Here is a 12,276-nt window from a genome sequence, read left to right as displayed (position 1 = left end):
TGAGGGCGGGTGACGTCAGTGCATACCCCCTCTCACTTTAGAATGGGGAACACATATTCACTATTAACTTTTCCCTCAATAAACTCCCAATTTACTACTTATTAATAGTTAGTAAGGTAGTTGGTGTAGTGGTTATGTTCAGGTATTGGGTAGGATTAAGGGATGTAGAATATGGTTATGCAGACAAAGGTATTAATATGTGCTTTATAAGTACTAATAAACAGCCAATATGCAGGCTAATAAGCAACTAGTTAAAAGTGATAATTGTTCCCTGAAGTGTTACCATATATACAGACAGTTATTATGATTACATATTGTTAAAGGTTAAAAACCTTGACTTTGTGTTGATCTGTTACAGCTTGGAATCTGTGGTAGAACAGGAAGTGGCAAGTCATCCTTCTCATTAGCCTTTTTCCGGATGGTGGACACGTTTGAGGGTGACTCTCATTCTTTTTATTAAAGTCAAGCTAATATTATTGAATTTACAGAGGCATGGATTTTAAGTCTTTATACTCTAACAGGGCGAATAATCATTGATGACATCGATATAGCAAAGCTGCCTCTTCAGACGCTGAGGTCGCGCTTCTCTATTATTCTACAAGATCCCTTCTTGTTCAGCGGAACCATCCGGTGCGTCTCTTGAAACCGAATACTGCATGAGTGAATGAAATTGTCCCAATATCCTAGACATTTTTTTCATTTACAAGAAAAAACAAATGCACTTTTGATCAACATAATCAGTTTAAATTTGACACTTGAGATGTGATTTCACAGACCAAACTGTCCCAGATTTACATTATAAATTAGCATTCATATATTATGAATCACCATAGCTTTTTGTCCCGTTTCAGTGTTTTTAAAAGCAGTATGGGGCTGTAGAGCTGGAGGATTTCTGGGGCAAACTGAATTTATAATGAGAAGTTCTATAATATCTCATTTTCTTGTGTTCAGTTTTAATCTAGATCCAGAGATGAAGGCCACAGACAGCATGTTGTGGGAGGCGTTAGAAATCGCACAACTCAAACCAGTAGTTAAAACCCTGCCTGGAGGACTAGGTAAGACTTCTAAGACTCATGAAACATGCTAGATACTGATAGGAGTCAAATGTTAAAGGGATAGTTCGCCCAAAAATGAACATTCTCTCATAATTTAATCACTTAATATGAATTATGGGAGGGGGGGGTTAGAAACGCAGACAGAAACATAAATCGTATGGACTTCGCTATTCTCATAGAATTAGAACGGATATTAAAACTTTATAGCTGCCATCCTTAGTGTGTGAACTTGCCTTTTTAGGGTTGAGTTTTTCACTGTCAGGCATTTATGCTTTTATGAATGAATGAGCTTGCATATACTTCTCAGCAGTCTCATGTAGAATTTATATCTCATTTTGGAGTGACTAGCAGAAAAATGGCTACATTTCTAAAAGGGTGCACATCAAATTGACTGTGCGGTCAGCTGGGATAATCACATCACCTCCGGACATTAAACCAGCTGTACCAACATTTCACACTTTTCCAGTTTTCCAAAAGCTATCAAACTAATCTAAATATATGATTGATGATACTCTTATCTTGTGTTTCAGATGCTATAATAACCGAAGGTGGGGAGAACTTCAGCCAGGGGCAACGTCAGCTGTTCTGTCTAGCGCGCGCATTTGTGCGGAAGAGCAGTATTCTGATTATGGACGAGGCCACTGCTTCCATAGACATGGCTACGGTATGTGTGTGTGTGTTTGTGTGTGCTTAGAAGTACAATAAAGAGTAAGAGAGTCTAAGAGGTAGAAGGAAAAACCCCAGGGGCCACGACCTCGATTCTCTTCACATTCTCAAGCACCCTTCTCCTCGACTCTGCCTTCATCTCTCCTGAATAAATGAAGCGTGGCTGTGCTAAATGCACTGGCTGGGTTTGATAGAGGAACGGACACACACTGAGGGTCAATTTGATAGATTTAAAATGAAAGGAAAGCATCCGTGTGAAAAGTACTGGTGTTTCTGCACCCCCTACAGACTGATATAAAGAATACAAAATAAGCCATGCCAGCTTGAATGTAAGCTATCATTACAACATTAATATATAAAATAATATATACTAAAATTCATGTTCATTTTTCAGTTAAATCCTTCACTTAAATTGTTATATAAAAAAAATAAAATTTGTTAATAAAAATATTAAATTGGAAAAATGCATTTAAAAAGATTATTTAAAAAACATTCAAAAAATTTTAAAAAAAGTTGGAAATTATATATAAATGTTTACGTAATACAATAATTATATTAATAATGCTCTTTTTATAGGTTAAAGTTAGAGATTATAATAATAATGTAATGCTGTTTTCAGTAGGTTAGGTTAAAAGTGTGAATTATTAAAAAATATTATATTATAATATAATATAATATAATATAATATAGTGTTCTTTTTAATAAAGTAGGTTAAAAAGAAAGTTTGACATAAAAAATATAAAATAATATACATTAATATATAATATATAAATATATAATATAAATATAAATCTCATTTAATATATATATATATATATATATATATATATATATATATATATATATATATATATATATATAATAAAAGTTTGAATTATTAAAAAAATAATATAATATACTATAATTCTCTTTTTAATAGGATAGGTAAAAAAGTTTGAAATTATAAATATACTGTATATGTATTTTTTCTGCCTTTTTATAATATAAATTATATATAAACATTATAAAAGTTTGAATTATTAAAAATATATAATATAATATAATATAGTGCATTTTGTAGTAGACTAGTTTAAAAAGTTTGACATTATAAAATAATATACATTATATTTATTAATATAAATTATATTTATCCATTTTTGTCTGCCATTTTTATAATAATAAATTTAATATAAATATTATAAATCTAATTTAAAATAATAAATATTATAAAAGTTTGAATTATTAAAAATATATAATATAATATAATGTTCTTTTTAATAGGCTAGGTTAAAAAAAAATTGACATTATAAAAAATCTAAAATAATATACATTATATTTAATAATATAAATTATATTTATCCATTTTGTCTGCCATTTTTATATTAATAAATTTAATATAAATATTATAAATCTAATTTAAAATAAGAAATATATATATATATATATATATTATAAAAGTTTGATTTAAAAAAAAAAAAAATATATATATATATATATATATATATATATATATATATATATATATATATAGTGCTCTTTTTAATAGGTTAGGTTAAAAAGTTTGAAATTTTGAAATATATATATATATAGCCATTTTTATAATATATATTTATTTATATAATATATATATTTATATAATATATTTTTATATATTAAAATAATAAAAGTTTGAATTATTAAAAATATATAATATAATATAATATAATGCTCTTTTTAATAGACTAGGTTAAAAAATTTGACATTATAAAAAATATAAAATAATATACATTATATTTAATAATATAAATTATCCATTTTGTCTGCCATTTTTAATATTAATATTATAAATCTAATTTAAAATAAGAAATATATATATATATATATTATAAAATTTTGAATTATTAAAAAATAATATAATATAACAATATAATATAATCTCTTTTTAATAGGTTAGGTTAAAAAGGTTAAAAAGGTTAGGTTAAAAAGTATCATATTAATGTTTTTTTTTTTTTTTTTTTTAATAGGAGAGCATTCTACAGAAAGTTGTGATGACTGCCTTCGCCGACAGAACTGTGGTCACCATCGCCGTAAGTTGCCTATTAGGTTGCTTTCTGGCTTTAATATTTAAAGTCTAGCTGTGGTTAAAGCCCAATAGCATGACGACCATTCAGTGCTTTTAATGATTAAGAGGCATTTCAGCCTTTCAGCAGGTCAAACAAGGTCTCAGACATTTAGCGTCATTATGTGTGTGTTTTTCCACAGCATCGTGTGCACACCATCCTGAATGCAGACCTGGTGATCGTGATGAAGAGAGGAGTCATTCTGGAGTTTGATAAACCAGAGGTTCTCCTGAATCAAGAGGACAGTGTGTTTGCGTCGTTCGTGCGAGCGGACAAATGAGCCCGGAGACCCTCTACTGAAAGTGCAATTGTATCATGACTAATAAATCATTTATTACTGTAATTATCCTCATCACATTTGTAAATAAAATGTTAATCATTTATTAATAAAAAATATATAAACAACCTGTATGCTCTTTTTAAACTTTCCTTTTTAATTTTTTTTAAATTGTACATAAAAATGACAGAATTTTATATAGAATTAACAAATTCAAATGAAAACAAGAAACATTATATAAAAATATTGATTGTTCAGCTGACGAAACGTCTTTCCAAAAAAACTAAGACCAAAAAGTAGACTAAAACTCAAGCCATCTTTTAAAAGTTGCGAGTTGTGAAAATGACATGATAGGACAATCATACATTGTGTTCTTAATATCACCAAAAAACATTGAATAAAACATTTTGTGAACTCTATGATTTACTTACAGTACTAGTAGCCTGTAATGTATTTTAGTACAGTATTGTTGGCTGTAGTATAATAAACTGTAGTTAGAAGTGATGGTAAATGTATATTGTTAATGAAGAGCACAGTATAGTACAGCACTGTTGTCTATAGTACAGTATGCTATAGTGTAGTAAGTACAGAATTGTTTTCTGTAGTGTATGCTATTGTGTTTGTGTAGTATAGTATTAGACATTATTTATAGTAAAATTATTCACTTCAGATTAGAACTACAGCCCTAAATGTTTTTATTGTTAATGAATTGTAAAGTATAGCACAGTATGGTATAGTAGGCTATAGTGTTAGGGAACTGGTTGCTATTGTGTATTTTATACTGTAGTTTGTAGCCATTAAAGGATTAGTTCACTTCAGAATTAAAAATTCCTGATAATTTACTCACCCCCATGTCATCCAAGATATTTTTGTCTTTCTTTCTTCATTCGAAAAGAAATTAAGGTTTTTGAGGAAAACATTCCAGGATTTTTCTCCATATAGTGGACTTCAACAGGGTTCAACGGGTTGAAGGTCCAAATTGCAGTTTCAGTGCAGCTTCAAAGGGCTCTACATGATCCCAGCCGAGGAATAAGGGTCTTGCCTAGCGAAACGATTAATCTTTTTCTGGAATAAAAAAATAAAATGTATATACTTTTTAACCACAAATGCTCATATTGCACTACCTCTGCGATGTGCCACGCATTATGTAATCATGTTGGAAAGGTCGTGCGTGACGTAGGCGGAAGTCCGACGGTAAGGGCGAATCTCATTTTCTCCTCCAACTTCAAAATCATCCGACAACATTGTTTTACCTTTTTTTTGTTTATTTTTTTTTTTGTAAAGGGCGTTTGACTTAGTCTTTGCACTTTCGCTTTGAAGACACTGGATCGGTACTTACACCTACGTCACGCGTGACCTTTCCAACGTGATTACGTAATGTGTGGCACATCACAGAGCAAGACAAGAATTCATGGTTAAAAAGTATATAATTTTTTTATTTTTTTTAGAAAATGACCGATCATTTCACTAGATAAGACCCTTATTCCTCGGCTGGGATTGTGTAGAGCCCTTTGAAGCTGCAATTTGGACCTTCAACCCCATTGAAGTCCACTATATGGAGAAAAATGCTGAAATGTTTTCCTCAAAAACCATAATTTCTTTTCGACTGAAGAAAGAAAGACATAAACATCTTGAATGACATGGGGGTGAGTAAATTATCAGAACATTTTCATTCTGAAGTGAAATAATCCTTTAAAAGCTAAATGTGTTGCTAATTCACTGTTAATTAGCATAGTATAGTAAGCCACAGTGTAGTACAGTTATAGTATATAGGTTATTAGTTATATGTGACCCTGGACCACAAAAACAGTCATAAGTCACACAGGTATATTTGTAGCAATAGCCAACAATACATGGTATGGGTCAAAAATATTGATTTTTCTTTTATGCCAAAAATCATTAGGATATTAAGATCATGTTCCATGAAGATATTTAGTAAATTTCCTACTGTAAACTAGAGCTGCAGGTTAATCGTAAAAAGATCGCGATCTCGATTCAAGCACCCACGCGATCCTACTTTATTAATGACAACGATTCTCCCGCGTCTATTAAACCTTTGACAAAATCATACCGGAACGTTCAAATCTGTGTTCGTGCTGCCAGAGCCAGAGAGAGCCGTTTTGAATCACACATTAGTTATTTCTGTGTTACAAATATTCACATTATCACAGAAGTACTGTGATATAAGTTTTAAGTTAGTATTTAAACAACGATGTCTACGATAGCGATCAAAATAGAGCAAACAACCTTTTGAAACGAACTTGGCACGTCAAATAACGGTTGTATCAATTGCATCTAATTCCACTAGGTGGCGACAACTGACTGTTAAAAAATGTATTTGTCATTGAATCGTTCATTCAAAAGATTCGTTCAAAAACACTATTCATCATTCATTTATTAATGAGTCATTGAATTCATTCAAAACCATTTTTAAATAATTCATTCAAACATTTTCCAGCAATTAGAGTCAGCAATTTATATTTTGTCAGAACCTCTAGTAAATTACATGTTATTTTGTTTGGTTGTATATTCAGAATCGTGGGAGAATCGTGATCTCTATTTGAAACCAAAACAATTGTGATTCTCGTTTTATCCAAAATCGTGCAGCTACTGTAAACATATCAAAAATTTATTTTCGTGAGTGGATATGCATTGCTAAGGACTTCATTTGGACAACTTTAAAGGTGATTTTCCTCAATATTTTGATTTTTTTTTTTTTTTTTTTTTTTTTTTGCACCCTCAGATTCCAGATTTTCAAATAGTTGTATCTCGGCCAATATTGTCCTATCCTAACAAACCGTACATCAATGGAAATTGATAAATCCAATTTATGTATAAGTCTCAATTTCAAAAAATTGACCCTTATGACTGGTTTTGTGGTCCAGGGTCACATATAATATAGATTAGTATAGTTTATCTCATGCAAAAGTGCACTTACACACTATTTTTATTGTTAATGCAGTGTTGCATAATATAGCAGGATATAGTACAGCTTTGTTGTCTATAGTATATATGGTACGCTAATCTGTTAATAAAAATAATAAATGAAGAGAAATGCAATTAAAAAGATGTTTTAATAGGTTAAAAAATGTTAAATTATTAAAAATAATAAGAAGAATGCTCTTTTTAATAGGTTTGGTTAAAGTTACATTGTTAATGCAGAGTAAAGTGTAACATAATACAGCAGGCTATAGTGTAGTACAGCACTGCTGACTATATTATAGTGTGGTTTGCCTCTTTAGAACTGGAGCTCTTACTATGACATAATATAGAAGCGTAGTATAGCAATAGTATGCCCTATGTCTTTTAATTGTTAACGTAGAGCAGTTTCTTTACTGTGGTAAAGTTTGCATTTAGCACGCATGCCCTGTGCTGAACGAGTCTTTCTGTCCGGCCCAAAGTCACATCTGAGGATGTGCGAGAAAATATCCGGTTTCAACTGACTGGCAGCGACAGCCGGAGAACTAAAAGTGGCGTCTTCCCACGGGACCTCCTCACCGCATGTGAGCGCCTGAACGGATACCGAACGCAGCGCGCTAAAGATGAGCGCACCTGCCATGATACAACTTAGTGGCGCAGCCGCGTAACTGTAGTATGGACCAGCTATGTTGTCCCGAAAAGGACTCATTCCCGAAGACTATTTGTTGACTCGGTTGGCGGAGGATGTTTTACAGCCCAAATTCAAGTCTAAACCGCGGAAGGCGCGATTCGTCGCCAAGAACGGCGCGTGCAACGTCGCCCACACGAACATACGCGAACAAGGACGGTTTCTACAGGACGTGTTCACCACTCTAGTGGATCTAAAATGGCTTCATACTCTACTGATCTTCACTATGTCCTTCCTGTGCAGTTGGCTATTGTTCGGGATGATCTGGTGGCTCATCGCCTTCGGGCACGGAGACCTGGACCCGAAAGGTGACGACTTTGTGCCGTGCGTAACGGACATCCACTCGTTCTCCTCCGCCTTCCTGTTCTCCATTGAAGTCCAGGTGACCATCGGTTTCGGCGGACGGATGATCACGGAGGAGTGTGTTTCGGCCATCGTGATACTGATCATTCAGAACATAGTCGGTCTGGTGATCAATGCCATCATGTTAGGATGCATCTTCATGAAAACAGCGCAAGCAAACCGGCGGGCGGAAACCCTCATCTTCAGCAAACACGCGGTTATAACAGTCCGAAACAACAAGCTGTGCTTCATGTTTCGCCTCGGTGACTTGAGGAAGAGCATGATCATCAGTGCCACCGTCCACGTGCAGGTAGTGCGGAAGACCTTCACCAATGAGGGCGAGATGGTGCCTTTGGATCAAATAGACATCCAGATGGACAACCCGGTGGGCACCAACAGCATCTTTCTGGTGTCTCCCCTCATCATAAGCCACGTTATTGACAAAAACAGCCCGCTGTATGATCTATCCGCGGCTGATCTGCAGCACGAGGACATTGAGGTGATTGTCATACTGGAGGGGGTGGTGGAGACCACCGGCATCACCACCCAAGCGCGGACCTCTTACCTGTCCGAGGAGATATTATGGGGTGAGAGGTTTGTGCCTACGGTGTCTGAAGAAGAAGGGATGTATGCTGTGGACTATTCCAAGTTTGGAAAGACCATTAAAGTGGCAACGCCGAGCTGCAGCGCGCGGGCGCTGGATGAGGCGGGAGGGTTGGAGAGGTTTAAACTGCCGGAGTCCAGCAGCGCAGGCGCGTCAATGAGGAGAAGAATCCTCAAACATCAACACACCAACGAAATATCATGAATTTATTCTGTCGTTAACCTCCTGAGACTAGTCTTCGTGTTATAGGTTATTTTAATAAAAATCTATCTATCTATCTAGTAATAATAATTTATATAGCCTATAAAGTCGATAGATAGATAGATAGATAGATAGATTTTTATTAAAATAACCTATATTTATTTTAAAGAATGACATGATCACAAAAACATTAAAATATATTTATAACAGCAAAACAGCGTCCATGTTATGTCCACTGCAGTGGGCAGAAATAAATTGGTAAGTCTCAGGAGGTTAATGCTGAAATACTACGTTTGTATGTATAGTAAAACACTAGGGCAATATTACATAGGCGTATAATATTACATGTTTTTGTTTAGTGAGGATATTCGGTTCTAAGAAATACGAATGCACTGTTTTTGTGTTCATATAAAGTTCTCTTATTGAGAGATGTGCACGTTTGAATAAAGCTCTCAGGGTATTGAATGACTATGCACATGCTTTGAGGAAGCGCATGACGTTTAATAAAAATACCTGTTTTATGCTTGCCTTGTTATAAATAAACCAGCCTGTTTGTATTTAATTGCTTTGTAATTCTTACCAGCATACAGTATAGCCAAGCTAAAGGTTTGTCTTGTGAATATTAATGTATAGGCCTACATTTGAGTGCTGCGAATCCTACTCTGATTTACCAGAATATAATTAGCACATGCCGACGTTGCGTGGCAACCATCCTTAGGTGACTGGGAGTCACTTAACTTAATCAATATTTATAAGCCAAGGCCCCGCCTTAGAAGTAGTAAATTCTTGTCAGGCGTAACAGCGCCTTACTTGAGAAACGCTGCCACCTTGTGGCCAAGTTGTACTAGATTTGAAGTTGACCCACATACTGTATGCCCTTGTATCGAGATACAGTATCTGCAAGTGTGGGTATCTGCAGGTTGGAGTAATGGGCACGTAAATGCATATTTTCAATTTAAAACGGCCATATTTGAGAGGAAAATTCGAGTAGTTTGCATCACTGGATGTTACTGTCGGTCGTTTAACATTTCTATCACAAAACAGTTGACAAGTAGGCTATTAAATGTTTCGTTATTTACATCTTACCCAGTGTTGTAATGTAACTTAGTAATAATACTTCGTTACAGTATTTTTGGGAGAATCTGTACTTTACTTGAGTTTTTATATTTCTGTCAACTTTTACTCCACTACATTCCCTAAATAAAATGTATACTTGTACTCCGATACATTTTCCCAAAGCATTTTCGTTACTTACTACAAAATAAAGTAGTAAGAACAGACTGTAAGCAAGTATGTGCAAACAAGTGCTCGCACAACCGCGGTTGATTTAATTTTCTGGGTTGAGTCCGTTGCTGGAGCGGCTGAGAAGAGTGCGCTGTCATTATACAGTACGAGAGCGGCCTCTAGTGGCGAAATAAAAACTCACTGATGCCTCGTAGAGTTTGTTTTGACACGTGACGTGAGGCTACGCGCTGCACAAAGTGAGACACTTCAAAAACGGATTTAAAACGGACAACAAAACGGTATGTTATACAGTGAGTGTACACTACATGTTTTCATATCATTATAATGTAATTAGTTTGTTGACTAGATGCTGCATTAGTGGAGAACGGTAGTATGTTTGCCGTCAAGGCTGAGAGGATGCTAACATTAGTACCTCAAGCGGTTAAAACGGTGACAAAAACACCAACTGTTTAATGTCACGATTGTTACCATTAATTTGCATTAGTTTATATCCATTTGTTCGCTGTTATGCATTCATTATTCAGCGAAGTTGCATATTTAGACTGTATTCTCATCATGCAGCGACAGAAACATAACAAATCAGAAATGTATTCGATTTCAGTTCTTTTTTTATCGGCACTATGACACATATTTTGATTAGATAATCATCAAGTTTTCTAAAATAGAGGCAAATAATGTGTGAAAGTATACATATAATAGACCCATGCTACGCCTTTGTGTGTAAAGATGGCATTTTTTAAGCACGACTGTTTGGATTTATATGAAATGGTAACACTTTACAATAAGAGTCCATTTGTAACATTAAATAAGGTTAATAAAAGTATTGTTCATTTTTAATTTCAACATTTACATTTTAACATTTTAAAGTTGTCTTTTACTTTAGTTATAATGCACTATTAATTAACATGAACGATCAATGTATAATTAATATAGTATTTTTTATATTTAAAAATTACAATAAACATTTAGCCATTTTTGTAATTCAAAGAAACAAAATGTAAGAAAGTTAAAACTGGACACAATCTTGCTGCTCAAACTGTGTATAGAACAATTTTTAATAATATTTTTTTGCTCCTTTTGTATTTTACATTTACTTGTACTTTTACTTTCAATACTTAAGTACGTTTAATATAAAAAAAAATACTTTTCGTACTTAAGTACAAAAAATATCACATACTTTAAAACTTTTACTTAAGTAACATTCTAAACAGTGACTTTAACTTCTACCAAAGTCATTTTCTGGTAAGATATCTATACATTTACTCAAGTATGTTTTTTGAGTACTTTATACACCACTGATCTTACCCAACTCTCTTTCGACACTTCGCTGTGGAATTCATGCTCTGCTTCTGTGAACAGTAAACCCTGCCTACTTTGACTTGATTGGTCATCTCAATCATTTTGACATTGACGAGCACTGTTAGACCACTGAGGCAGTCCAGACTAAAATTTTAACTTTTAAACCTTTTTGTCATCCTAACAACATACCGAAAGCAGTGCAAGAATTTCAAATATTGGGGGGGGAGTCCTCCTCAATGTCTATGGTGGTTACGGAAAGCTGTCCCTCAGGGTGTGGGGTAGGGTTAGGGGTTAGTTTCTGTTGTAGCATTGTGTACCTTTTGCCACACCCATTACGACCATATTAATGGTGCATTCAGCAGTTCTTTGGCTAGTATGTAGCCCTTAAAAGGACACGGTGGTTAAAAAAATAAGAAATGGGAGGAAAATTAATAAGTCAATGCTTTTGCGTTCGCTCTCAAATTGTTTGCATTCCCCTGACAAACTTTCCCTCGCAAAAACGTTTGCGTTCACTTGTAAAAAAATTTGTGTTCTTGGCGAGTAAATGCAAAGTTTCTCGGGGAACGCAAAACATTTGCGAGAGAACGCAAAAGCATTGCCAAATAATTATCAAATTTTTCTTCACCATGTCCTTTTAGGGGACATGTGCAGGCTTCCAGGTTCTACATCAGATTGCCAACTCATTATTGGCCGGCTCCTGCGTCAACATTACACGCATGCGTCGTGCTGCTCACGTCAACAGCATCGGCCAATAACTGAGCCAGCATTCGGACACAGAACCTGGAAGCACTGCACTGTCTACGTAAACAGTGTAGGAGAGTTGTTTATTTTTATTTTGTTTTTGTGCACAAAAAGTATTCTCGTCACTTCATAACATTAAGGTTGAACCACTGTAGTCACGT

At 34.2% G+C, this 12,276-nt stretch overlaps 2 protein-coding genes across 6 annotated transcripts in view; both read left to right on the top strand.

The window, feature by feature from the left end:
- The window catches only part of abcc8 (ATP-binding cassette, sub-family C (CFTR/MRP), member 8), a 102,034-nt gene extending 97,830 nt beyond the window's left edge, over positions 1-4,204 (top strand). For all 5 annotated transcript variants that reach the window (XM_051883506.1, XM_051883505.1, XM_051883504.1 and 2 more), the window contains 6 exons: positions 359-437; positions 522-630; positions 952-1,055; positions 1,586-1,719; positions 3,704-3,766; positions 3,942-4,204. In XM_051883506.1, the coding sequence (XP_051739466.1) occupies positions 359-437; positions 522-630; positions 952-1,055; positions 1,586-1,719; positions 3,704-3,766; positions 3,942-4,079 (627 nt within the window). In that variant the 3' untranslated portion in view covers positions 4,080-4,204. The remainder of the gene's footprint in view (positions 1-358; positions 438-521; positions 631-951; positions 1,056-1,585; positions 1,720-3,703; positions 3,767-3,941) is intronic.
- A 1,007-nt stretch (positions 4,205-5,211) lies between these two features.
- Positions 5,212-9,392, top strand: kcnj11 (potassium inwardly rectifying channel subfamily J member 11). Its single transcript, XM_051883511.1, has one exon. It carries the CDS (start codon positions 7,682-7,684, stop codon positions 8,831-8,833), a length of 1,152 nt encoding a protein of 383 aa, XP_051739471.1. The 5' UTR covers positions 5,212-7,681; the 3' UTR covers positions 8,834-9,392.
- The last annotated feature ends 2,884 nt before the right edge of the window (positions 9,393-12,276 follow it).

Source organism: Ctenopharyngodon idella, chromosome 24, assembly GCF_019924925.1.
Source record: "Ctenopharyngodon idella isolate HZGC_01 chromosome 24, HZGC01, whole genome shotgun sequence".
In the NCBI taxonomy this organism is placed as follows: Eukaryota; Metazoa; Chordata; class Actinopteri; order Cypriniformes; family Xenocyprididae; genus Ctenopharyngodon; species Ctenopharyngodon idella.
The sequence above is the reverse complement of the archived record's forward strand: the minus strand, read 5'-3'. Positions and strand labels throughout refer to the sequence as shown.

Excerpts from the sequence above, each read along its gene's own strand:
- kcnj11 (XM_051883511.1), top strand. The coding sequence starts at position 7,682 with ATGTTGTCCCGAAAAGGACTCATTCCCGAAGACTATTTGTTGACTCGG.